At 36.4% G+C, this 25,145-nt stretch overlaps 1 protein-coding gene across 2 annotated transcripts in view; it reads left to right on the top strand.

Annotated features, from left to right (window-relative positions):
• The window catches only part of KDM7A (lysine demethylase 7A), a 59,705-nt gene that overhangs the window by 5,318 nt on the left and 29,242 nt on the right, over nt 1-25,145 (top strand). For both annotated transcript variants that reach the window (XM_082280179.1, XM_082280178.1), the window contains exon 2: nt 20,525-20,610. In XM_082280179.1, the coding sequence (XP_082136305.1) occupies nt 20,525-20,610 (86 nt within the window). The remainder of the gene's footprint in view (nt 1-20,524; nt 20,611-25,145) is intronic.

Here is a 25,145-nt window from a genome sequence, read left to right as displayed (position 1 = left end):
TTTCTGGCTTTTGTGATGTATAAGCCTTAAATTCTTCATGTGGCAATTTGGTGTATCTTAGGGAAGTGTTTTAGACCAAGGGAAAGCCAATGTGTTTAATCTTACTTTTCCTTGGCTTAGCCATGTTTCCTCAGAAGATGGAAGCCTCAACTTCAGTCAAATAAGCTGTGTACCCTCTGCCAAAGAATTAAGTAACTGGAAGTGACTTCAAGCTCTTCTAACAATACAAAATCTGAAACAGTTTTAGTTAAACTGAAATGAAACTAGTTATAATGAGGATACTAGACAAGCACTTGTGTAACTGGGTGTCTGTTTCCAATCCTTTTATATTCATCATTTGGACAAACCATTTTTTTCCTCTTGGTTCCCATCTGTGAAGTGGGAAGACTTATTAATATATATTAAAGTTAGATGTGTTCTACCATAATAAGCACTGAAGAGTTGCAAGTATTCAAATTGCTTCAGTTTTTGAAACTGTGTTTCAAATGTGTAGAATTGTGTGCAAGTTTTTCTCTTTATAGTTTTCTTGAAGAACTGGCTTTATTTGAAGTAGGTGTACTTTGAAAGTTAACACTCCTTTCCTTGAGATCTGTAATTTTGTACTTTTTTTTTCATTTGTTCTGGAATGAAACATAGATGTTTTAGCCTATGCCTTCTGATATAGTAACTAGGACAAGAAAAAAAACATGCTGTCCAATAAAGATCTGTAAGAGAACTGAATGGTACACAATTCAGCTTTTTTAATTAGAAGTCCAACAAGATTCTAGTGAGTTTCTAAACAGTTATTAAATGGTAATAGTTCTAATTTCTAAAGTACAAATTAATTATTACCTTTTCAGTGTTAGTTAAAAGATACAGAGGTTCAGATTTAGTAATTTAAATGCTACCTCTAATTTTCTGTAATATTATAGTTAGCCTATATTTTTGGTATAATTGTTTTTGTTTTGGCCATTCTTGACTGTGCAAATGAAAGCACTGTAAGTATTTGTGTAATTTAACTGTGAATTTTTTATTAGCTAGTTAATTTATGATGATTTTATATTTCAAAATGTCATTTGTTGATGCTCATGTAGTACTTCAGTATCTTCTTTCCCTTTGTTATGTTTAATACATAAATGATTTGACTGAAGAATTCAAATGTTTTCAGAAGGCTCTGTTCTGTGACTTTTGTATCTAAAACTAGAGAGGTAAGAGGAGTCTGGTTGGGTGACTGCTGCTTGGTACACTTAACTTCTGTATATACCTACTAGGTGCTATAGTGCAGAATGTGAAATATATTATTTTTACTTTAAACTTACCTTGATCTGTTGATAATGATGAGTTCTCTTAGAACAACACAATGGCAGTAAAATGGCCAGAGTGGAGTATTACTCTGTTAACTGCCAGTGGGAAAAATCACATTATTTTGTTTTCATTCTTCATTTGTGGTTTCTAGCTTTTCTTTTTGTGGATAGTTTTCAAATCCATTAGCAGATTTTTTTAATGATCGGTGCAGTTTCAGTGCACTTTCTGCATCATCTTTTGAAAGATCATGCAACAATACAGTGTCTCCATTCTGTTCACATGACAGTTTGCACAAGTTGAAGATGAACTAATACTCTTCATGTAAATATTTGTACTTTCCCTGCATCACTGTAAAGTAAAATACCGTTGTCTCAAAACAGCTCTCAGTAATCAGTAAAGATTTACGTAGGTACAATACACATACTTAAAACCATAAGCATGCTCAAATTTTACCTTTGTCTCATTGCTCAAGTATGAAAACTCAATTAACAGCATTGCTGTTGCTTTATTATCAACATATCAGAGATATTTTAGTGAAATATAGAGCTTTTAAAAAAGCTAAGCTATTTTTCATTTTTTTGGTCCTTTCTAATGTATTATAACATTAGCTCATGATTACACAGAACTAACAATCTGTGGAGTATGAATTGTCTTGAGATGTCTGCTGTGTGGTGGTAATATGGATTTATGTGGCTGGTTACCCTCCTCAGGTCAATTCTGCTTTTGAATGGAATTAATATTTAATACTGTTTTCTCCGTTACTTCAGCATTAACTAAAGTAGACTTCAAAACTGGTGTTTCTTTTTGAAAATACTGAGTTCGTTGTTGCTCAGGCAGGCATAAATGCTGATGTTCACCACAAAAGCAAGAAAGCTTTTTTTTTTAAACCCTCCCACATTATTCTGTCTTAAAAGCCATTTGGAGTAAGAATGATTGTTCTAGATTTTTAATATATTGTGGTATAAAGTCTATTTATTTTCATCTGAAACTGTCAGCTGATATTGCAGCTAGGGTGAGAAATTAATTTCATAAATTTAATTGTGTTTGTTCCATTTACATTAATACTTTATTCACTTAAAGGCTCTTAAAGCACTGTTCATGAAAATGAGTGCAAGGAAAGGTGACTCTCTGCGAAATGGAATCTTTGATATTGAAGAGATGGGATTCATCTGATCCGTCATTCTTGCCACTTATCAGGCAGTATTTTCTAAAGAGGGTGACATTTTTCTTTTGGGATATTGATGTTTGACTGCCAATAAACAGAGGCCAAATCAGATAAATGAAGAACAGCCAAAGAAATTGCTGTCTTATTACCCAATAGTACTTATAAAACTTCTAGTTGTCTTGCTCAACATACTGATTTTTAGTTTTGTTTCAATAACAAGAATATTTGGATCTTTCCACTAAAGGATTACATCATGCTGTTGACTTGCAAAACTTGGTGTCAAGAACAAGCAGAACAAGAGAAATGAGGTGTTGGGAGTCACCATAGGGCTTTCAGGGCTACTGCTGGGCCCATGTCTGAGGTGCAGAGTGCTGTACGGAGCAGTCTAGGAGCAGTACCAAAAGCAAGGTAGCTGTGCTAACGAGGCACTGTGCTCAGGCAAACATTGCCAGTCTGCCTCTCAGCATAGTGCTGTCCCTTATTTCATGAAGGTGTGCTGTGCTGACATATCACAGCCTCAAGCCCACTCTGTCCTAGGTATTTCTCTGTGCTCTATTGCTTATGTAACAGAGAACCAAAATCACATCAAGAAAACTGGTGTGCACATGTAGTCTCTTAAATCTCAAGCTTAGTTCTGACTACAGTATTTGTCTGCCCAGAGGACACATCAGTGTGAGGCAAAGGTGAGCAGCAACTTGCTGCCTCTGATGCTGTGCTCTCCTGTGTGAACTAAAGTTAGGACATCTTGGGGCATCCGTTTGCATCTCCTAACACTGCAGTAAAATGTGCTGCTCTGATGGAATGAGTATGACAGAAGTAGTTTAGAATGCTGTTCCTATTCTTGCTAAGAACGAATGGGACAGCTGTAGTATTGAGTGATTGGACTGATGTCCTTGCTGAAAAGTGCTTATTTAACATTGAACTGAGTGAAAGCAGATGCCTTGGCTGTACCTTACTTACACTTCCAGCATGGTCAGCTGGCTTGTGCTTGAAGCATCATGAAACTGAAGGATTTAGGTATTAACTAGGGTTAGGAGTATCATTTGAGTAGATCAGAATTTGCAGAAGCAAAGGTGCAACTCTTAGGTGCTTCTGCAAATGTTACCTCCTGACCTTTGTATTTTACTGGTAAGGGCGGATGGATTCCAGTTTCCCTTTGGTTTTGGAATTGGTGTGTCAGCTGGCATCGCCAGTGAGAATATACTGTACATTCTGTTTCCTGGTCCTTATTTGACTGTGGAAATAAAGTTGCTGTCTAATGAACAAACACAAACCCTCCACTTTAGAGAAGAATAAACCTTTTTACTCCTAGCTGGTTCTGATACTGAATAGATTTATTACTATAAGAAAGAACAAAATCTTGTATATAGATGAAAGGAAGGTATCACTGGTACCAGTGTTCAAACTCTCAATGCCAGGTGCTGTTACTTGCTTCTGACAAAGATGCCTTGTGTACAAGTTGTCTTTTCCCAAAGATAGTTCCTTACATTAAGGAATAGATCTGAGATTTCTGTACAATCCTGTTTGCCTATTGCACATTAGTGCTCTTGTGCCTTTTTTCTTCCCCCCAGCATAGGAATGTCGGTGCTTCTGTCTAGTTGGCTGAATCTTTGTTTTTCATAGGGTTGCACTGTGTCTAATTCTCTTTTTTCTTTGATGTCTAAAATAGTGATGTTATGTGGGGACTGGGACAAGGAAATGAGCCAAAATCATGAAAAAGTGGTAAAACATGGGAAAAATAAAGCTTAAGCCTTTCATTATGATCAGTGAAATGATTTTGAGCAGACATCTTGTTTGTCTGGACTACACTTACATGAAACAGGCATGGTGTATTTACACCGTGTGATTAAGAGTGAACTGCAGTGCATTCCTTACTGCTTTTGGTACACGTGTGCAGAGAATGGAAGTGAATGCATCCCTGCACTATGCGATGGCAGTTCTCAATGCAAACTGCATGGAAAATTCCCGGGGAGTTGCTGGTGGACCATAGAGCTGATGAAGCAGTAAAAACTCTATTTGCAATTTTCCATTCCAGGGCAACAGTACTAAACTCTAACATGATTTTCATGACACATTATTAAATGCTTTGAATATTCTTTTTTTCTGGGGTGGTTGTTATTCCTTTTTCCTTTCTTTTCTTGTACCGCTAATAGGGAATTTGGAGACAGAAGTAGCAGATAAATGTTTTATATAAATGTGTTGGTTAACCTAGTAAAATAAAATTCTGTTTCTTATGCCAACCTGAGGAAGCTGGACAAGCATCTTTCTACATACACATTGCTCTGAGCCTTTGAGAAATTCATCAGCATTCTATGAAGTTTTTGCACCATGATACTTTGGAACAAGGTTTTTGTTAGGAAATGTGCTCTATCCCTTAATATGCTTGCCATGTGTTTAGAAGAAAAACTGTAAATCTCTAAATGGTCATTGTTGGAAACATACTGACTATATGCCAAGAGGATCAGAGTAAAGTAGATACTTCCTTTTCAAAACTGTACCAGACACAAAATAACTGAATGGAACGTATGGTTTTCAGGTGTCTGAAAAATTGGAACTGAGATCAGAAGATTTTTCTGTTCACATGGGGTATCTACAAAGGGAGTAAGCAGCCTCATATAGAAGAGTCTTGTAGGTGAAAAGCTGGATGGAGAGAGATCAAGAAAGTAAAGACAATGCAGAAGAAAACTGTTATCAAAACAAAGACTATGTGGAGAATATTAACTTGTACTGCAAGAGTGTGAAGTTTTAGTTTGAACATTAATTTGTGACTGGAAAAAGCCTCTGTGCTAAAGTATCTGTTGCATAAAATAAATGTTGCAGTGACCAGTCACTCTGAAGTGATGTGAGGAAGATCCAAGTCCTAAAGGAGCCAGTGGGCTTGGTGATACTTGCTGATACAAATGCATGGTTGAGTTTTTGACTGGATGGAAGCTACTTTATGGTGTGCAGAACATAAGGAGCGATGATCAGCATTAATTTAAATTTGAAATGTAACTTCTAGTATCTTTCTCTGAATGGAATCTAACCTGAATCAGCTGCACCAAGTCCAATTTAATTTATTGCATTTTCTGAAGATAAATACATAGTTTGAGGTTGTCTTATGTAACTCTATGGCTTGAATTGCTAAAAGAAAAAAGATACCTTTTTAAAGAAAGCTGACTCTGGGTGTATTTAAATTGATGTACTACAAATTACATTGTAAGGTTGCGGAATTCTCATTCTTCAAATAGCTTGATTTATTTTTATTTTTTTTTTAAGTATTTCTAGTTTTAGTTAGTTTCATAGCCAGTGCTATGTAATGTAAGAAAACCCTGATAAATAAACTTTTCTTCTGTAATTGAATTGTGAGAAAAGCTTTATACTTCACATTCAGTGATATGTCAAACTCATTAAAGGCTCTTTAGAGATCATTGACCTCTAAATCTTTATCTAAGAAACACTTCTGGGAAAAGATTATTCTTCTGTCAAGTATTTACTACTTTTTGCTAATTATCAAAGAAAAACCTCTCTGGCACTCTCACATAATATTAGTGGAGGTTGTAAAGAAAACCAAAACATCATTATCACTTTCAAGCCAGAAAAGCAACACCTGTTAAGTGTTACTTATACTCCAAAAAGTCTGGCAGGTATGATGCAGATCTTAGGCAAATTTCAAGTCCTTGCCAGCTCTTGAAATATTTAGAGAAATTGACAGTTCTGCCTTTTTTAAAAGAAAAATAGGTACATTTGTAGTCCAGGGAATAGACTACTATATTCCTGTAGGAAGTGCTATTAAATCTGAAGACTAAAAAAAAGTTTTAGTATATCCTAAGACTTGGAAAAGGTTGTGCTGTAATTCATGCTCACATTATCTATTTATTCACTAATGTCAGAAGCAGGGACCAGGACTTAAGATAATCTTGTCAGTGTCTGAGAGTTTTAACCAGACCCTTGTGTTCGGGTCATGTTACATTCTGTGCTGGGCCCATAATTCTTGGATACCTTTCTGTAGAGTAAGAAGTCCTAAGTGGGGGAGATAAAGGATATCTTTGCATAAAAAGTGAGCTGGAGGTGAACATTCCCCTGAGATGTGTGGGCTTGAACTCTCACAACCTGAATAAGCACTGCTGCCATCTCAGTTGGAAAAACAAAATAACTTCTCCCTTCATAACAATGTTTTAGTGCCCAACACTTCGACAGTCTGGCAGCTGTGCCTGCCTCCTGGCTTAGATGCCAGGGAACGTGGCACATGCTGGGTGGGAGCACAGGGTGAGCACAATAGTGGGTGCTTCTGGAATTTTCAAGTGAAGTGCTGAGGTGCTAGCTGACTGTAGGTACTTGTGAGGTTAGCCTTCTTCTGAATTTAAGTAGGCTTTAGGGACCAGCATCTTTAACTGGATATTGCCCTAATAGCCATATGTAGATGAATCTTTTCTTCTGTGTTCTTGCAATGTCTTTTTTTTCCCCTCCTGTTTAGATGGATTTCATGTGCTTTGATCTGCGGCCGTTGCCATTTGTCCTGTCATTGGGCATTAGTGAGCAATGTCTGTTACCTTTCCCCTTCCATCGGGGCAATTTTCACACATTGATAGTTACACATATTGATAAGGTCAGAAATTTTCTCCCAAAGAATTAATTTTGTGTTTTTCACAATAAGTAAACCATAATGTCTCCTGTAATTTTTACAGGAGCAGTAATTCAGTATTCATTTCCAGGAGACCTTTTGCAAGAGGTCCTCTGCTTCATGTTTCATATTTTTCCTGTGCATTTCTTTGAACATTCTCGTTTGAGTTATGGGAATTTTGTCCTCTATGAAGAAGAAGATATTTTAAGAGCTACATATGTGCACACTACACATATACTGATATATGGATAAAATCTTCTTTTTCCCGTATAAAAGCACTGGAGCTGAGTAGCACAGACTGTGAAGTCAAGGTTACCTCTAAAAGTGTTTGTGTATAAAATTTAGACTAAAACATGTGGATTTGTGCTTTTGCAAGTACTTCAGAGGACTCTAAATAGCATATGATAGAGCAAAAATGGTTTTGGTAACCTGGATCTGAACTCATAAGAATTTTAGATTAAAATCAGTATGTCAAATTATATCCAGAATAAAAATAATGGATGCAGATAGAATTCAGTGCTGATGTAATGCAATCCCCAAACTCTATTTAGCTTTGTTCTTCACTATTTGAAGTTTCCACATGGTCTGGAAATTACTGTGCTTCATTAATTCCATCTGAAGAGGATTGAACAGTTAGATTTCTGTAGCTAGAATAATGTGTAAAAGTAACTTCTTGATATGTTAGGATTGCACGGGTGCAGTTTTGACCAGCATGCCCCTCTGGACCTCTATAAGCAGCTGAGAATACAATAAAGATCTCTAAATTATAGGCATTATCTAGTTGATTGAAGGAGCTTTTTCTGCTTACTGCTCTGCCAGCCAGCCAATGTAACATCTGATATTTAGACTCATTATCTGTGTATCTGAAACAGTTTGCTTGTATCATAGCTTAAATAGAAGTTAATGTAATCAGATACTCCATCTGCTTTTGAAACGAGCATGGTGAGCTAGAGATGAGCCAGTTTGCTCTCAGATTTCTTCAGAAATGAAGCATCTGTCTCTACTTGCTATTGACTGCAAATCTATTTGCCTTATACAAGTAAGGTATTTCAAAGCTATAGGAGCCATCATATTTTTGTGTTGTGATTAGAAGATGCAGAAATTATTCAGCTTAATAAAAAAGCTTGCTAAAAAGTTCTAGCAGTGTCTGAAAAATATTGCAGGCTGGAGGAAGAGTTACTCATTTGAGGAGCAGATGAGTCGGAAAATGTCCTTGATTTTTATTTTTCATTTTTTATTTTTCTTAAAGGAGAACTATTTCATGAGTTTAATTTTGAAGCCAATAAAAGCTTTATTTCAGGTACTGCTGCCGGGTTTCTGAATGCTACTGTGACTGTTCAGGCTACTTAGTAGAAGGCTTCAGGAGGTCTTTAAACCAATCTGGGTTAAGAATTTTTTAACCCAGTTAGGGGGTAAAGTGTTTTTGGTGTAAGGAGCCAATTAAAAGGTGTGTGAAGCAGGCTGAAGCCAAGTTTGCTGTTGCTGCAGTCTGTAAAAGCAGAAAACAGACATACAGTAACCCAAGAATAAGGGATTTGCAGCAATGGAGTTTTAAATTGTGCTAATACTGGTTGCTAGTGCTAGAATGTGGGAGACAGAAAACTGTATCTCCTAATGTTGTTAGCAAAAAAGTCCTATTTTCAAATCATTCCTGACATCATTTTTCAATTGAAGTGGCACAGTTTAAAAACAATCATTAGTGTCCTAATGATTGCCCCTCAGGCCAGGAAGTCATTGTGGGTTTGTTGTTGTTCGACTCCAAATCCTTTTTTATCACTTGAGATACTTGAGAACAAGACAGATCTGATGGTGTCTACTGACAGTGTTACTCAGGATGTCATAAGCTTTGCAGACTGTGTATTGCATAAAATAACAGTGCTGATAGTACTTGTCAGGCTTCACAATCTTTTTAAACAGCTCATCTTTATTAGGCAACATGATCTTTCTAAACAACTCATCTTTATTAGACAACCGGAATAACCAGCTCGTACTCTCTCTGTAGGAGTCTGCAGTCCGTGCACTTTGTAGATGAGGAACATTCAACACTTCTAGCTGTCAAGAAGGAGATGGAACTGCTGAAGACATACCAAAAAATTCCAGATGAATTTAAAAATGCTTAGAGTGCAGATTGCCTAAAAGAGATGGTTGAACTAATATTAATGTTAGAGACAATTGTTACATAAAAATAATATAATAAATGTTTTTTGTGAGACTTTGATGTAGGTAATTATGGAATTCAGGAAGTGCTGTGAGTATGCAAGTCAGTGAGTATGCAAGAACCATTAGTGAGATTTTGTTGTGATCACTCTCTAAAAAACACAGGTATCTTCCCACTTCAGAGTGGTCCTCATGCATCTCTCAAATTAGAAGGTGGGAATTTAGCTGAAAGTTTGTGCTTTTGATCTTCTTCTGCTTTATGGAAAACTGTTTGATTTGGTTTAGAAGTGTAGCTTCCAAACTGTTTGGATTACTTGTTTTATAGTTACTGTTGTACTTCAATGTATTACTGGAAAGAGTGTTTTGTAGGCAAATATTATATTGGTAGTAGCCTAATGTCATACACCTGCCCAGAACTTGCCTCAGCTACTCCTGTAGCTGGAGCTACAGATAATTGGTCTCAGGGATCTGATTAGACACTTCATCAGAGCAGGACTGGGATGCCTAAAAGAAGTCAGACTAAGACCGTCTTTATGCTGTGCTAAGAAACCCTTGGTTCACATATGACATTTAGTGCCAATGCGTCCATCTCTTGGACTTGGTAACGCCTCTCTTGATGTTGTGTGAGGTATGTGGTTGAAGTCAAGGAGGTTTTTCAGGTGCAGGCAGGGATGTTCCCTGCAGTTTAACTGGTAAGGTGTTGGCAGTTTATCTGTTAGGCCACAGTAGTTCTGAGTCTTAGTGAATAATGAAGTCCCAGCTGTGGGTCTGACCAGGGGCAAGTCCTGCTTCCCGTATCCCTCTCTCCGAATTACATAGTCCTCTTCACTCTCTCATAGATTGCCTCTGACAGCGGCCCAGCTGTGCTGTAATCTGACTTGATAAACAGGCAAAAGACTGGCTAGGTTAGTTTCTGTCAGATTAGTGAATAAAAACAGGTTGCCTTGTAACCAGGCAAGTACCAGGGCTGCTGCAGGGAAGGGGAGTGGGAGTGCTTTCTTGGAAGGGAATGAATAACCTGCCTCTTCCAGTGGCTGCAAGCCATTGAATCAATGCAAGCTATGTCATGTAATTGCTTCCTAAGATTTGTTTGTCATTTTGGATTGAACCTCAGTTTCTCTTCATAGGGTGTGTGTTTATAATTCCATTAATTTCAGTCTTTTTTCCTTCCTTTCCAACGCCTTCTCTCTTTGAAACAAGTAACTAATATGTCTGTTCTGTGTATAAAAGGTCCTTGCTCTACCTAATAGGAAACTGGTCTGGAAATGGAACTGAAATTCCTGTTGTTTGCAGTCAAAAGACTTGGTTGGGATGCGAGTAGATCTTAAAACCGTATAATACGCAGTATTCCATTAAGATGGCTATTGAGAATTGACAGGAGTCTGTGTGGAAGTTGGAGCTGAGGAAGATTAGGACAAAAAGCTGAGAACCTAAAAGTTGAGGCAGGCAAATATGTGTAGACTGTATATCATAGAATCGCTAAGGTCAGAAAAGATCTCGTAAGATTATCTGAGTCTAACCATTAAACTAACACTGTCATGTTCACCACTAATCCATGTCCCCAAGCATCATATCCACATGTTTTTTGAACACTTAGAGGTGGTGATTCCATTTTATATATATATATATATATAAAATTAAGGACATGTAATAAGCAGCTTTAATTTGCTGTGTTAAAGTTGTCATAGTTGCTTCATTCCTGAATGAGTGAACGTTTAATTAACCTGTATACTGACTTCCCTTTTCCAGCCTTTTGTTATCTCTGTAGAGCTTAGGATATTTCTTCCTTTTTTTCTGCTGGGGAAATAATGGTAGCAATTTTAGTAGTAGTTTGTTCTTGGGTAGAATACAACCACACACAGAGGCACTCAATTAAGATGTCTGTTTCAAGATGGGTATGGAGGCTGTTTTAAATGGTTGAAGATTTTGTAGTGTGGTGGTGGGGTTGTTTTTTTTGTTGTTTCTGTTGTTTGGGTTTTTTTGTTTTTATAGAATCAAGACAAGAGTGTCAGTTCTGCCTTTAAACCCTCTGGTTTGAAGGTATTATTTTAAAGTACTTAATTTTCACTTGTTGTAAGCTTGGGATTTTTTTTTTTTTCTTACTTATAAGCACAATTAGAGTAACCCTGTCTGGGAATTGAAATAAGGCAAATTACCTAAATAAGATGCAGTTATGTGTCAGGGCGGTTTACTAGATTCTGTTTTATCTTAGGGGGGAAGAAGTTAACTGTTGACTTGGAGTCTTGAGGAAGAGATAAAAATACATAATTGAAGAACTTTCTTAATCACCTGTAAAACTTTTGTCATTAGTGTATACAGAAGAAGTTATTCTCTGTCTTAAATAACGAATGTGTTTTCTTCTCTTTGTTTAGGGCCCATACTACTTAATAGTGCTGTTCTAGACTGCCTTATAACCAGAACTGAAATTCATGTTGGCTGTGGTCAGATAAATTGGGACTCCAGCGTTCCTAGAATTAATTGAAATCCAATGTTAATCCTTTTTCCTGCATCAATTGTGGGAAGAACAGGATAGTTCTCATTTATTTCAACAGGCTTAAAGCAGTTGCAACTTCACTAAGACACAGTGCCTGAAGTCAGATTGGACTATTGTTCCTCCTTCTCTTTGGGGTGTCAGTCTGGCCACGCTGGGAAAATCAATGGAGAAAGAGGAGTCTGAACTGCTATAGAGAATCTTTCTGAATTCCTTAGCAGTGTGCTTTGCTTCATATGTGAAGGTTTACACAGATTGCTGGTTTTAAAGTGCTAAAAAGAATTTCTTCATGTCAGATCAATGTACATTTTTCTTTCTTTCCTAGAAATCTTGTGTCATGATTCACTTGCTGGTATCATCCTTGTTTCTCTCAATGGTTTCACACTGAAATAAGGCCTTCAGCTATCACAGCTGCTTTTAAAATACTTTTTTTTTTCTTCTCTGCTCTCACTGACAAGCTGTTTAGTTTTGAGGTCTGCTGTATTTTTTTTATATGTTATTTATTTGATTGTCTTGAGGCAGCTTATTTTGCCAAAATCTACACTAAAAGATTCAGACGAAAAGATTCAGGTTCATTCGGACCTTCATTTTTGTAAAAGAGTGATTTTAAAAGGACAGGAACAAAATTAATTGTAAATACTCTTTTAAATCAGCTTGATGCAGTCAGTCTGGTTGGGAAGAATAAGTAGAAATCTCCTTTGGCATAGGAAGGATGAAGAAATTTGCTATGTGCTTAATAGACGATACTAAACAGAAGGAACACATCAAAAGCACTTCAGTAATGTTAACTTGGCTCAATCAGGAAATTGTCATTAGGAAAAGTAACTTCTCATAAACTGTTACACATAATGCATGATGGTTGCTTCCACTATGGGTTAACCTGGACTGCATGTCTCTTCCTAGAAGACTTACATTGTAGTGAAAATGTTGTTTGATCTCACTGTATATTTTTGCACATAAAGCTGTTTGGATTTTCTGAGCATTTAATTCTTTCACTTCAGTTTGAACAGTCATTTGACTTCATTCTGCCTAAATTCCTAGTAGTTATATGAAATGCTTGTGTAGAAAATCAGCTTTCCACACAATCTTTTCACCAGTGATTAGAGATAAGAACATGTTGATTATGCCAAATATTCAGTTGTCAAAGTATTTTCTAAAAGTAATGACCTTCTCTCCTACCTTCATTCTAACAATTTCAATAAATTAAACTTACTGTACTTAAAATCCAGATCTTGGAAAAAATTGTGTTGGGTTTCAAAAACATACCAGTTTGTTTTCAGACTGGACTGATATTATGGAATGGAAGAGTTAGTTTACACATAATGTACATCACTATTTTTTCAATGAGCTTTTAGGTAACATGATGATTATGTTGACTATGTGGCTACTTTCTCAATGCAAGTAGAAAGTTTGTTGTATTTGTGACTGAATCTATTTCATTTTGTAACTTGATAGCTTTGTTCCATTGACCATATTTTTCCTATTAGGTTTCTACTTTCAGAAACCATTCCTTAGAATTAGGCTTTCTTTGACAAGATGTCATATACTGATTTTATTTATTTGAACCTCTGTGCTTTGAGGGAGTGAAAAGCACTGTTACTTGAGAAAGAAATTATGTATACTGATTTTCTTTCTCAATGGAAAAATGTGCAAGAGTATTGCCATTAAAAGTGTTTTCCAAAAAGAACAACACTAGAATTGCTATCAAACTTCAAATTTTATCTCAGGAGGTGCAGGAAGTCTGAAACTTTGGAAGGCCCTTTGGAATTCAAAATAGATCATATACCTGTCTGCATGTTTGGGTTATTGCAATACCTCATTTCAGAGAAATACTACATAATTTAAAAGCAGTAGGGTTGAATTACAGTAGGGAAGTCTAAACCTATGTAATGAACATCAGTGTTTTTAATGTGCAATTTGGTGGTTAATCATAAGTAGACCAAGGCCTCTTAGGACTTTGGAAGTACCAGAACAGATGTGTCTGAGCAATCAAAGGTCAGAGTTTTATGTATATTATGGCATGCAGCATTGTTGTTCTTGGGATTCTTATCTGTGTTGAAGGATGATGCAATATTTAATAAGTTAGTATATCTTTAGGTGTTTTGAGAGTTGGCCTTACATGTCATTTTTCTGTCCTTAAGGACTTGGTTGGTGGAATGTGTTTGAGTGAATATGTGCTAAAGCTAGGTAAGCTGCTGGGCCAACATGCATATATCCTGTACATATCTAAAAAATGTTTTTGTTTTTTATTCTGGAGAAAATTGGTAATTTTGAGAGAGGGGAATGTTTGCTACAGATAGAAAAACAGAGTAACTGCTATTTTAAAAATAATTTTTAAGTGTAGTTATGCATGTTCTTTGGGTTGTGTTTATATCAGTTGCTCCCTTTTAAAAGGTATTTTGTTTTGCAAAGTGAATATGGCAAAAGTAAAACCTCTAATATTTTTATGCTGAGTATTCTTTTTTGTAATTTAAGGTAGTAATTCTATATCTAGTGTATAGAAGTTGGTCACTTTTCAAAAATTATTTCATTTCAGAAGTAAATCCTTGTAAGCTTATCGTGATTCTGAAACTGTTACCATGCTTATCATGGTAAGATGAAGAGATAGTGGAAGGAAACACCAGCTTTCTCACGTTGCTTTGTGGTTTCTTTTGGTCTGTTTTGTTTTCTTTAGTGTAACTGCATGCATTTTGAAGAGTGGGGCTGGAGGGGAAATCTGTCTGGCTTAAGGTCCAGGTTTTTAAAGCTCACTACATTTATTTCAAATTTTAAATTCTTCTTCAAATAAACTTCATTCTTTAATCTGTTTTTGTGCTGTGGGATGGTACGGAGTCTATCAATAGTATTATCACGCTGACTTTGTCTTTCTATTCCTAATTAAGTATTTTATTATTGTCCTGTAACAAGTGGCAGATGTGGCTGTTTGGTTGTGGCAGTGACATCTTTAGTGCTTCCATTGTTTTGACCTGTAAATATTGTCTACTTGGCATCTCTTTCCTGCTTGGAGAGCATAGGCTTAAATTAAATGACTAACCAGAATTCCTTAAAATCTGCCAGACAGACTTCCTACCCCATACTTTTCTTTGCATTCTTGGGATGGAGTAGGAGAAGCTGTTATTTGCATAACTTGCAAGCTCACTAATTAATTTTGGCAAGAATTACGATCGTTTTTTTGGGTTTGTTATGCTCAGATTAGGACTGAAAGTAGCAACTGCAGACCTTGTTACAGATAAAATGAAAAGTTTGCTATAATGCTTGCCTACTACTCAGAGTTATTTGCTTAGTATATTAATAGAAATAGCTCTCATCCCTGGTGATTTGAAATTCAATATGAAGGCCTGATAGTAAAAGGTATATTATCAGCATAAGATTGCTGAACAGTCATCTCCTTCCTATTTAGCAATCATTTTTAGAAAGACAAAATAGAGATGAAGTAACAGAATATTTTCTTTCATCTGTCTTCTTGAAAATAGCATTGTTATCTATTTGTTAAATATACATATAAGTTATATATACATATAAGGGTAACATGCACCATTTTATTTTTTATTTCTAGGAATCTTACTGTTAAGGTTTCTAAAACCTATTTGAAAAAGTGAGTTGAGTGGCAGTTTTTGTCTTTCGGATCAGCTTATTGAACTGACTTGTCATGTGGCTGCCTGATGGTTTGGATTTGGGGAGAGAAACAATGAAAGCCCATGGTCAGGCAGTTGGAGAAAGGAGGGTGGGACCTTTTTTTTAGCAGCGACAGCTATGTTCAGTTTAATGCTATGAGAAGCTGTACCCTGTGGTAGTGACTTCAGATTTTTGGCAATTAAGGCTGTGCTGGTACTAATGAATCTTTGCTACCTCCAGAATTGCCTTGTTCCTTTCCTCATCACTGTTAAGACACAGCAGAGACTCACTATCTATATATCTTCTTGGCAGTTCTGTGGATGACTGGAAATTGAGAAAGCATTTTGACGATCTGCTCTGTCAGATAATAGGAAACATGCTTATACCCCTAGTAATTGTCTATAGCCCTGCCTTCTTGGTAACAGGGAACATGCTTTAATACCCTTAGTCTTTTTCCACTCTTCCAGGATTTTTGTTGATTTGTTTTCTTCCTACTGGATGTCAAGACCTGTGCTTTTTTCCTCCTTTTACGGATAAAGCCTGCAGTGCTCGCTGAGGCATATCAGGGAAAGGTTGTGGGTGCTGATGCAAGGGTGGACGTGAAGAGGACGTGCTGAGTTCTTGCTCAGAAACAGGATGGTAGAGAAAGAAAAAGGTTGTCCATAGTGTTTATTCAGGGAGCATATAAGGGGATCTTGGAAAATATAATTTTTAGTAATTTTATAGCTTGGAAAAGATGCCAGGTTTTGTGCTAAACTAACATACTAGCAAGAGCCCCATACCTGCATTTTTGCTGCACAATGACCACAAAAAATGTCAGACTGTTCAGGTCAGACTGTGGAAAACCAAGAGATCTTGGGGCCTGAACTTCATGTGTCCCAATAATAAATAAGAGACTTTAAAAAACTGGCTCAGTTTTGAGCTGTAAATCAATATCTAATTGTAAAATAATATGTATCCAACAATATCTGTTGAAGAACTAGTGCTAGACACGCCTGTGATGTCCTGTGCTGTTTCGTCATCTGCTAGGTGAAGCTTATAGGTGCAAAGTGTCGTGCTGGTTTGGAGAGAAGCAGAAGCTATTGTAGGAGACTGTCTGAAAAGTCCAAGTGCATCTAGAAAGATGAGCCTGTAAGATTTTTTTGCACATGCTCCTGAAAGAGGTGGGAAAGGACCTTATGGAACTGAAGCAGTAGGGGGAAGGAACAGAAGAGGGAAGCCAAGAGGATGATGTCCCATATACAGCCCATCTTCTTGACAAATTAGCTCTTTTCCCTATTGATGGTGATTAATCTGTTTTCTGATGTCCTTTTATTAGATCACTGAGAATTGCTTACATCTCTCAATTTTCAAGGTTTTATTTTCAGTATGTTGTATACAGGAAATCTCAGAATTTTCCTAGTAGGAATATCTTCCTGGTTTAATCTAGGAATTAAACTGGGAAAATGGGTGTTTACACCTTGCTCATTTCTTGACTTTTATAGTGCTGTTTGTGTAATCAGTCTCTTCTACATTTGGAATCTTATATAATGGTAGAGTACATATACTACTTGTTTTAATAAATCAGCTTTTCAAGTAGTCTTACACCCTTAAGAACACTGAAAATAAGGCCTTCAATCAAGAGTGCTTTGGATTTTTTTCTTAAACCAGGATTCTTTCAGTCATGCTAGCAAAGGCAGTTAAGCAATCTCTAAAATGTTGTGCTTGGTAACAACAGAAGTAGGGAAGAGAAAAGCCAGGCTGGATTGAGAGCAAGCAGGTATTAGATGTGGAAGGTGCAGCAGCCTGTGTGGTGACTGACATGGATCCAATGTTTATTCACACTGTGCTGCAGTAGGAGAGATGTGCCAGGTGCCTTGGGTGGCTTACAATGTACAGCCATGCAGTCTCCAGGGATAATACTTCTTCTAACTGTCCTGGACTTTGCAAATTCCTTGTACAAGACTTTCCAGCATAGTTGTGAAATAGTTGTTGAATCTGTCATTCTGAATTATCGGTACTTAAATTGTAAATTAATAACAATTCTGCAGAAGAGAACAGCCTCTGCAGGACTTCCCCCATCACTGTGAAAGAAGCCCTTTTGGCCCTTTACCAAAAAGCAGTGGTCTACTAGTGCTTGTCAGAGATGTTAGAGAGTCCTCTTCTGATTGTTTTGGTTTAAAGTTTCTGCTTTTACATAGCTACAAATTTAATGATCAAATGGAAAGCTGAGACTAAATCAAAAACGTTTGCCTTCCAGTGAGACTTAAGTCGGGAGAATGGGTTCCTCAAACTTCTAGTAGCCAGAGATTTCTTCAGATGCCAGGGATGGGGAAGTTCTTGTGTGTGAAAAAACTTACCATTTCCCACTTCTTTTGCTACCTCTTGGTGACCTTGCCTTGATACTAAACACTTTGGGAGTGTCTGACCACTCTGAGACCGATGTAATGAAATCTGTTTTTAACTAATTTTTTTTACCTTGCTATTCCTTGTAGAGCATTGCAAGTGAAATTGGGCCTGGTTAGCCTTTCCACCTTCATGAGCATAATTAAAGGTGTATTTCTGCATAGTCTTGTACCATTGTTTTTTCTTTTTAATTAGTATTACTGTATTTTATTGTGTAATACTGTAGGCCTTCCACTGTTCCTGAGGATTAGTCTGTGACCTCCCTGTAGGAGATGAGCAATTCAGAAACTAGGTAATATATACTCAAGACGTTTCAACCCAAATGGATTGGGTTGATTGCAAGGTGAAGGGTAATAATATTTCATACAGGAAGACATCAGTGGATTGGGAGTGTTGCAGTGTTTGTTAATGTTTTCCAGGCTCTCTGCTACCTCTTGGTGACCTTGTTTTGATGCTTGAGGTCTGAAGTTGCGTTTACCACAGTAATTGATTGCTTGCTAGTAGCCAGAGTGATTAATGTCAGATTCATCTGTGTACGTTGGAGAAAGAGATGCAGGGAAGTGACTTGTAATGGTGCTGTGTGTGATTGATGTGCTCTGTGGCATCCCTGGCAATGCTTGTTCATGCAGGTGCTGGCACCTCGTTTGCCCTCTGCTTCAGTTAGGCATCTGCTGCTGGATTCACTTCCATGATCTCCAGTTAGTGTTTTGTGTTTCCAGTGCCGCATTTATGGCATAAATAGCAGACTGAAAATGTTTGCTTCCCTTACTGAACGGCTATTCCAGCCATTGTAATACTATTCCAGTCTCTGTACACAAAATCCCATGTGCCTCCATGAAAGGTTATGGAGTTAATCATTAGTGCTAAGCCTGAAAATAAAGCAGAAATTCTGTTATCTGTAACATTCAATAAGAGACAATAAAATTAAGATTCTTAAACAGAATAGGACAAATAGTTGTCAAAGCTGGAGGCTATTTTTACTGTATTTTTATGCAAAGTTCTTACTGTTAGAAAGATAATCTGATTGGAGTGATGATGAATGTATCAGATAAACACCAAGAAAAAGGGAAGGGAATAAATGAAGTGCAAACTTGATCAAGATACAGTTCAACATAAATATCTTTAGCTGTTCAAAAATTAGAAATTTAGCTAAAATAATGAGATTCCTAAAGATGTATAAACCCAGCCTTCTCATTTGGGGCTTTTAGAGTGTACATTTTAAAACAATTTTCTTATAATGCATAGGATTATGAGTCATTCATCTATTCTATAAAAAGAGAGAGAACACAAGCAGAAGGAAATGGGACGTGCATTTTTAAAGACTGCTTCTGGCTTCCTTTTTGTTTGTATGTCAGCTGGATTTTCATGTAATAATGATTCTTGTAGCTGTGGTCTTAAAGCAGATGCTAAATATTGCAAGAATTGTGATGGACTGTGGCAGCTGATTGTATTTAGATTTTAAAATAGTATGCATATAAAAAAGCTAAATAATTTCTGGATTTCGTGTGGTACGTAGGGAATGGGGAAGTAGAACTTGCTGAATGTTTAGAGGGAACTCAGCATGCACTTCTATTTGATAGTTACGTGGGAGATGCTCTTCAGGTTCAGATTGGATTGGCTCATTGTGCTTTCAGTGCTAGACTGTTTCTTGTATTGTTTTGGCAGCATGTACTGACACTTGCTGGAGCGTGTCAGCAGTTTTGGCACAAGGCTGCTGAGGAAAAGACTTTGTGTAGCTGGATCATTTCAAAGCTTCAGTATCTGAGCACTCATTACATTTGATATGAAATGGGTTACGTGACTGGGGTGGTGTTCCAGCTCTTATGTTACTAGAGTGCACTGAGTGTACGTACCTAATTTTGGTGTAAATGTTCAGGGTTGTATTCTTTTTTTCTGTATGAACTGTAAAGTCAGCAATTTTGTAAGTGTCAATGAACTTCTCAGAGAATGAAGAACTCTGCCAAGATTCAGACCAGCAAGCAGGGATTACTTGTTTTTTTTCTTAAGAACTTCGTGCAAAAGCACATGTTCTCCAATTAACCTCTAGGGTTTCAGCTTCTAAGAAAATGTACTTCACTGACTTTAAAATTGTGTTGTTTAGAGATCAGCAGAGTAGATGCTTTGTCATGACTGTTGCAAAGATTTTGCTTTTAATCGCATTTTAACTGTTTTATCTGGAAAAAAAATGCTCTGAGAAAACATTACATCTCTCAAATGCTCTTTAAAATACTTGCTGCTATTTTCAGCCCAAACCAGTTCTACTAGGTTATTTGTGTGGTCACTTGTGTAGCTTACGAAGCCAGTTTTATTGTAAAGATTTCAAGAAGAACATGAAAGTGTTCTTCATTAATTTGTCTTGGGGGGTAGGAGTCAGTTACATGCTTTTTACAGAAAGAAAAAGCAAGACAAGAAAAATATCCATTATATCTTCTATAAATTAACAGCACATAAACCTGAGATTTCTTTTTTCTTGACTCATAGCTTCTGTGAGCAAAATTGCTTGAATTATTTTGTATAAACTGTTTCCAGTAATTAGGATCAAAGTTTTGGGGTCAATGGTGTATATATATTGTGGATTTGCTTATTTTTGAAGGAATTTGATTCTTGTTTCCTGTTTATGATTTTTTTTAATGGCATTCTGTGTTCAGTGATAAATTATTACTCAAAATTTATGTGGCAACCCAGTAGTTGAGATAATCTGGTATCTCATTATCATTTTGTAGAGTAAGCATGTTTTGATAAAAGCCTAAGATTTAATTATTTTTTAGCTTGAAAAGTAAACCCTGTGTGCATTCTCATTAACATGTAAAAAATATTATTCCAGCTGCGTTGGGGTAGAGGAGCACCATGCTGTTGACATTGATCTATACCATTGTCCCAACTGTGCAATTCTCCATGGACCTTCTCTAAGTAAGTATGGGTTATTCAGATTTCATCTTACATGTTTGGACTGTTTTCTCTCCACGTACAAATGCAAAGGACTGTTCAGAAGAATATTCAAGATGAATTTGATTATTTAAAAGGTACTGGTTTTACATGACAAACTCTGAGCTGATTAAAAACCCGCAGAACAAACAAACCATCCTGAAAGCCTCCCTGATGTGGAGATGCAGATAGAATAAAATACAATGCACGACTATAGATTGGAGAAATCAAAGTGCACAGAGTTAGTAGAAAACATTCTGGACTTGGCAGAGAGGGAGAGAATGAAAATTAGGGAATCATCATTTTTTAAAAAAAAGGAAAATACAAAGATGGCTTCAAGGTTCCTGTATTTTAATTATCAAAGTTCTGATAAATACCTAAGTAGACAACCTTGAAAAAATGTACAAGTTAGGTGTCTTTCCTTTCTTGATGGTTGTAGGTTATATGCCACAATAGTCAAACACAACTTTCCAGCAGTAAAAGCAGAATATGAACATCCTGTGAGTGGTGTTTGTTTGTGCTTTTCGTTGTTTGTTTTTGATTTTGTTTCCCCCCCCCCCCCCCATTTACGTCCTTGAAAGTTACACAGTTCCAAATCTCAGGTTCTGATTTATAAACAAGGTCAAAATGAGTTGCCAGAAGAGTCTGATACAGAGCAACAAGAGACATCTCTTTGGTTCTCCTTTCAGTAGATAAATTTGCTGTAGAGATCTGCAGTGGAAAATTGAAACATATTTTCTTTCGGTGACTACTGAAAGGATACTGTTTTATTGGACTCCCTAGATTTCCCCCCATGTCTTCCCTTCTCAAGCAGAAACAGTATTGTGAAAAATCTAAAAATAAATGTCACCTTTCCAACCATGAATTAAATTTCTGTGTTCAGACCTGAAAAGTATAAGCAATGTGTCTTTACCCTCCAAGCACTGAGCCATGGTCATTTGTGTTTTCTGATGCGGGTTTGTTTGTGGATTTTGTTGTTGTTGATTTTGGGGGTTTGGTTTTTTTTTGGTTTTTGGTTTTTTCCCTTGAAGGCACCACATAATGTTTTATAGTCAGTGCTGACTTAAGATATATAATAGTTTCAAATCTGAATTTACTTTACGTTTAGAAATAAGTTTAAAACCACCGTCAGTGATAGTCTTGTGGGGTATGAACAAAATGGTTAAGCATCAATTGCTGATTTAATTAATACATGTTGCATGATATGTATCTTCTGTAATATATGAGTTCAAGGTCTGTCAGCTAAAAGGTAAGATAAATGCTGGTTTATGTAGTTGTAGTTTTTAGTACTCCAGTGGTCATTTTCAGTTCAAAAACTGCATGTTTGTCTTATAAGTCAGAATACAAGCAACAGCCATTTTTTTCCTTACCTTTCTGTCTCTTTTTTTCTGTGTAATAGAGGGACTAGGAAGAGAAGAGGGATCATACCAAACTTTTCAAAATTTGAAATTTCTTTTTGAAATTTGAAATTTCTTTTCTCTTCTTGATTAGTGGGAACTAGTCTGCTTCACCCTGATGCCTGTAAAATAACCTTTCTTGTAGTGTAAGTGATGTCTTACCTGCAGCAATTTGACAGTGAGATAAGAGGGATTTTTGTTTTGGAAGTCTTTTCAGAAAGACAAGAATCTGTGGTAAAAATTATCCTTGTTATTTCATATTGCCTCAAGTGTGTAGATCATCTAGATTTAGTAGAAGCTTCGACATGTCAGTTACCAACCCAAACAGAGGTGATATAATTAAATATGTCTTCACATTGAATTTCATTAATTGTTCTCAGCTGTCAGAATCAAATCTCTGGCAATTTGTGGTTTGGGCCCTACTTCCTTCAGTTTTTAAAGAGACTGATAATGTCTCATGTTCCAGAGTACTTCAGTCATATGAAATTATGTATGTAAGTAAAAAAGGCACTTTAATGTGCAGCTTCATATTCTAAAACAACTTTGTCTGAGAGTTTTCAAAGAGACAAAAATTCAGCTAAGAGGGCAAGTGTATATCTGTGATTGCAACAGAATTTATAATCAAATGAGGTAGTGCAAAAAATTTACTTAAAATATACAAGAAACACATACTTTATAGTACAAATGGATGGGTACTTTCAGTATCCTACAAAATTGATTATGTAAAAGTTCCAATAATGAAAAAAAAGCTACTGAGTGTTAGATGGAAAGATAAAATTGACTAATCAATTCCTTCATCTATTTAAAAGAAAAAAATCCTCTTCATGATTTGAAATAACAATTTTGCAAGACCTTTAGTAAGTAGCCATGTGTATAAAATGATAAATCCTAAAATCTAAAATAATTTTAGAAAACAGCAATTAAAAAAATAGTAATATACTGTGGAGGGGTTTTTTTTAGATTGTTTGATTTAGAGTATTCATATTCATTTTGTTAGTTTCAGAGTTCTCTCAGTGATCCTTAAGTCTGAAAATGCTCTATTTGCATGAATCTGTGAGTCAGATATTTCACCAGCTTATGATGTCCAGAGCTTTGAGAAAGCACAAGGTTCAATAAGTCCTAATAAGACTGTGGTTGTCAAGACATTACTTTCTTTATATGGTTTTGCCTTCTCAGTTCTGTAAATACCCTCCAACCAATGTATTTTTGTTTTTGGTATTAATGCCCATGCTTGCTCTGAGCTGAGAATATGAGATGTTGTACCAGGCCTTCGAAGGGTATTCTACGATTTACTGTGTGCTCCTTAAAACTTTTCAGTCTTCCTGTGCAAACATTTCTCTTGCCTTTTTGGTCACTGGGAATCTCCAGTGCCCCTTCCAGGGCTTGGGGCCTCATTGTACATGTGTACATCTCTTGATGGTCTCCATTTGAAGTGTAGCAGATGGTGGTCTCTGAGGGAAACAGTCCAGTAGTGAGAGAAGGCAGGGAAGAGTGTTTGCCTGAGCAGAGACAGTTATTGGCCCACTGTTTTGAGTGTATGAGGAAGGTAATTAAAAAAAAAAACCAAAAAAACCCAAAACAAAACATAATCTTACACTTAATTTTCATTAAAACTTCCAGGGCACACTTTTCTTTTTCTCACCCTCCCTGCAACTGTCTTGTGTAGTTCTTAGTGTTGTCACAACTGGTTTTACCTCAATTTTTAGAAACACCAAGGGTGAACACTGGTTCCTTCCTTAATTTGAGCATTAGGATCCATTCAGTTAAAATGTTTTTTTTTTTTTTTTTCCCAGTTGTTTCCGTAATGTCTAAAGGGGTTAAAAAAGCTCTAGAATTAAGAGATACGTAGGCAGAGAAAGTTTTCATTACTGTTTCCTCTTCTTCAGTGTTCCCTCATGAAAGGATGATGTACATTGGCCAAGTACAAGCAAAAGAATGATTTTATTTTCTGATTTGTAAGTGTTGGAAAGACAGACTTTAAAAAGTGTTTCTATGCTATAAAATCTCTTAAGCAGCTGTATCATCTTACAATTTTAATGAGCTGTTGTAACAGCAGTGAATTTATGGGGAACTACTCTGCTGAAAATTAGTATTAGCCACTAATTTCTTGTATTATTATTTATGACTGAGAAAATAGCTTTGAAAACTTAATAAACCTGTCTTCATTATTTATGAAGTTTTACAGTATTTGGATAGTTGGCTCATTAAGCAGCACTGGTTTTCAGGTTAGCAAAGATCTATAAATGTCAGTTTATTCTCTTAAATGTCTTCTAAAGGGTCCATATTGTTATGTCTGTAGGAAACAGCACATCAATAGGAATTATTCCCTCTTAAGTGTAATGACTATAAGATGTCCGTTATTCCTGTGGAACCAACTGTTTTTTTCTGGAGAAGCAGCAATTTCTTTTTCTTTTTTAGAAACTATTTTTCCCCTCCTCATACATCCCCAGCTTCCTATTTCAGTGAGCTGTGTTTCCAGTATTGCTAATGCTTTTTTTACATTTTGGATATGTCATGACTTAGGTGAATTTAAGAATGAGCTCTTCCATGAAGTTAAAATTTGTATTAATGCAGTGGTTTTGCTGGATGTTGTATTTACATTTCAGGCTGCTTGGCAGACAATTATAAAACACTACTTTTGTTGACAAATAACATCAGCTTTTTCCTCTTCTGAGTTTCCTCAGCATATATACAACTAAATTTCTGTTTAATATTAGTGGTTAAATTATAGATCTGATGTCACTAAATCTTCTTGGGGCAGTCTTCCAGTAGCAGCTGTCTAGCTGGGGAGCATTTGGCTTTTTTAGCAAAAACTGAAATGCAGCCTTAAAATTACTGGACCCTTAGTGTGTTTCTTAATACTGTAAGTGATATGCTGGCAAGTCAATAGATTAGAAGGGTAGGAAGTTCACCACTCTAGGAGTTTGTTTCCCAAATGATGAGATGGTGGTCCCTTTTGCAGAGGCACCTCTTGATGACTTAATTGGGCTTCTCAGCTTGTTGAGAGTTTGAGGATGAGAAAGGTAGGTTTGTTTGTAGAGAGGGAAAATGCTCTAAAGAGCAGTGTACTAACAAACAGATGATACCACCAAGGGCTTCCATTCAAGCCTGTAAGCTTGTGTT

Source organism: Coloeus monedula (genome assembly GCF_965178545.1).
Source record: "Coloeus monedula genome assembly, chromosome: 4".
Taxonomy (NCBI): Eukaryota; Metazoa; Chordata; class Aves; order Passeriformes; family Corvidae; genus Coloeus; species Coloeus monedula.
Note: the sequence above shows the minus strand (reverse complement) of the source record. Positions and strands in the feature narration are given on the sequence as shown.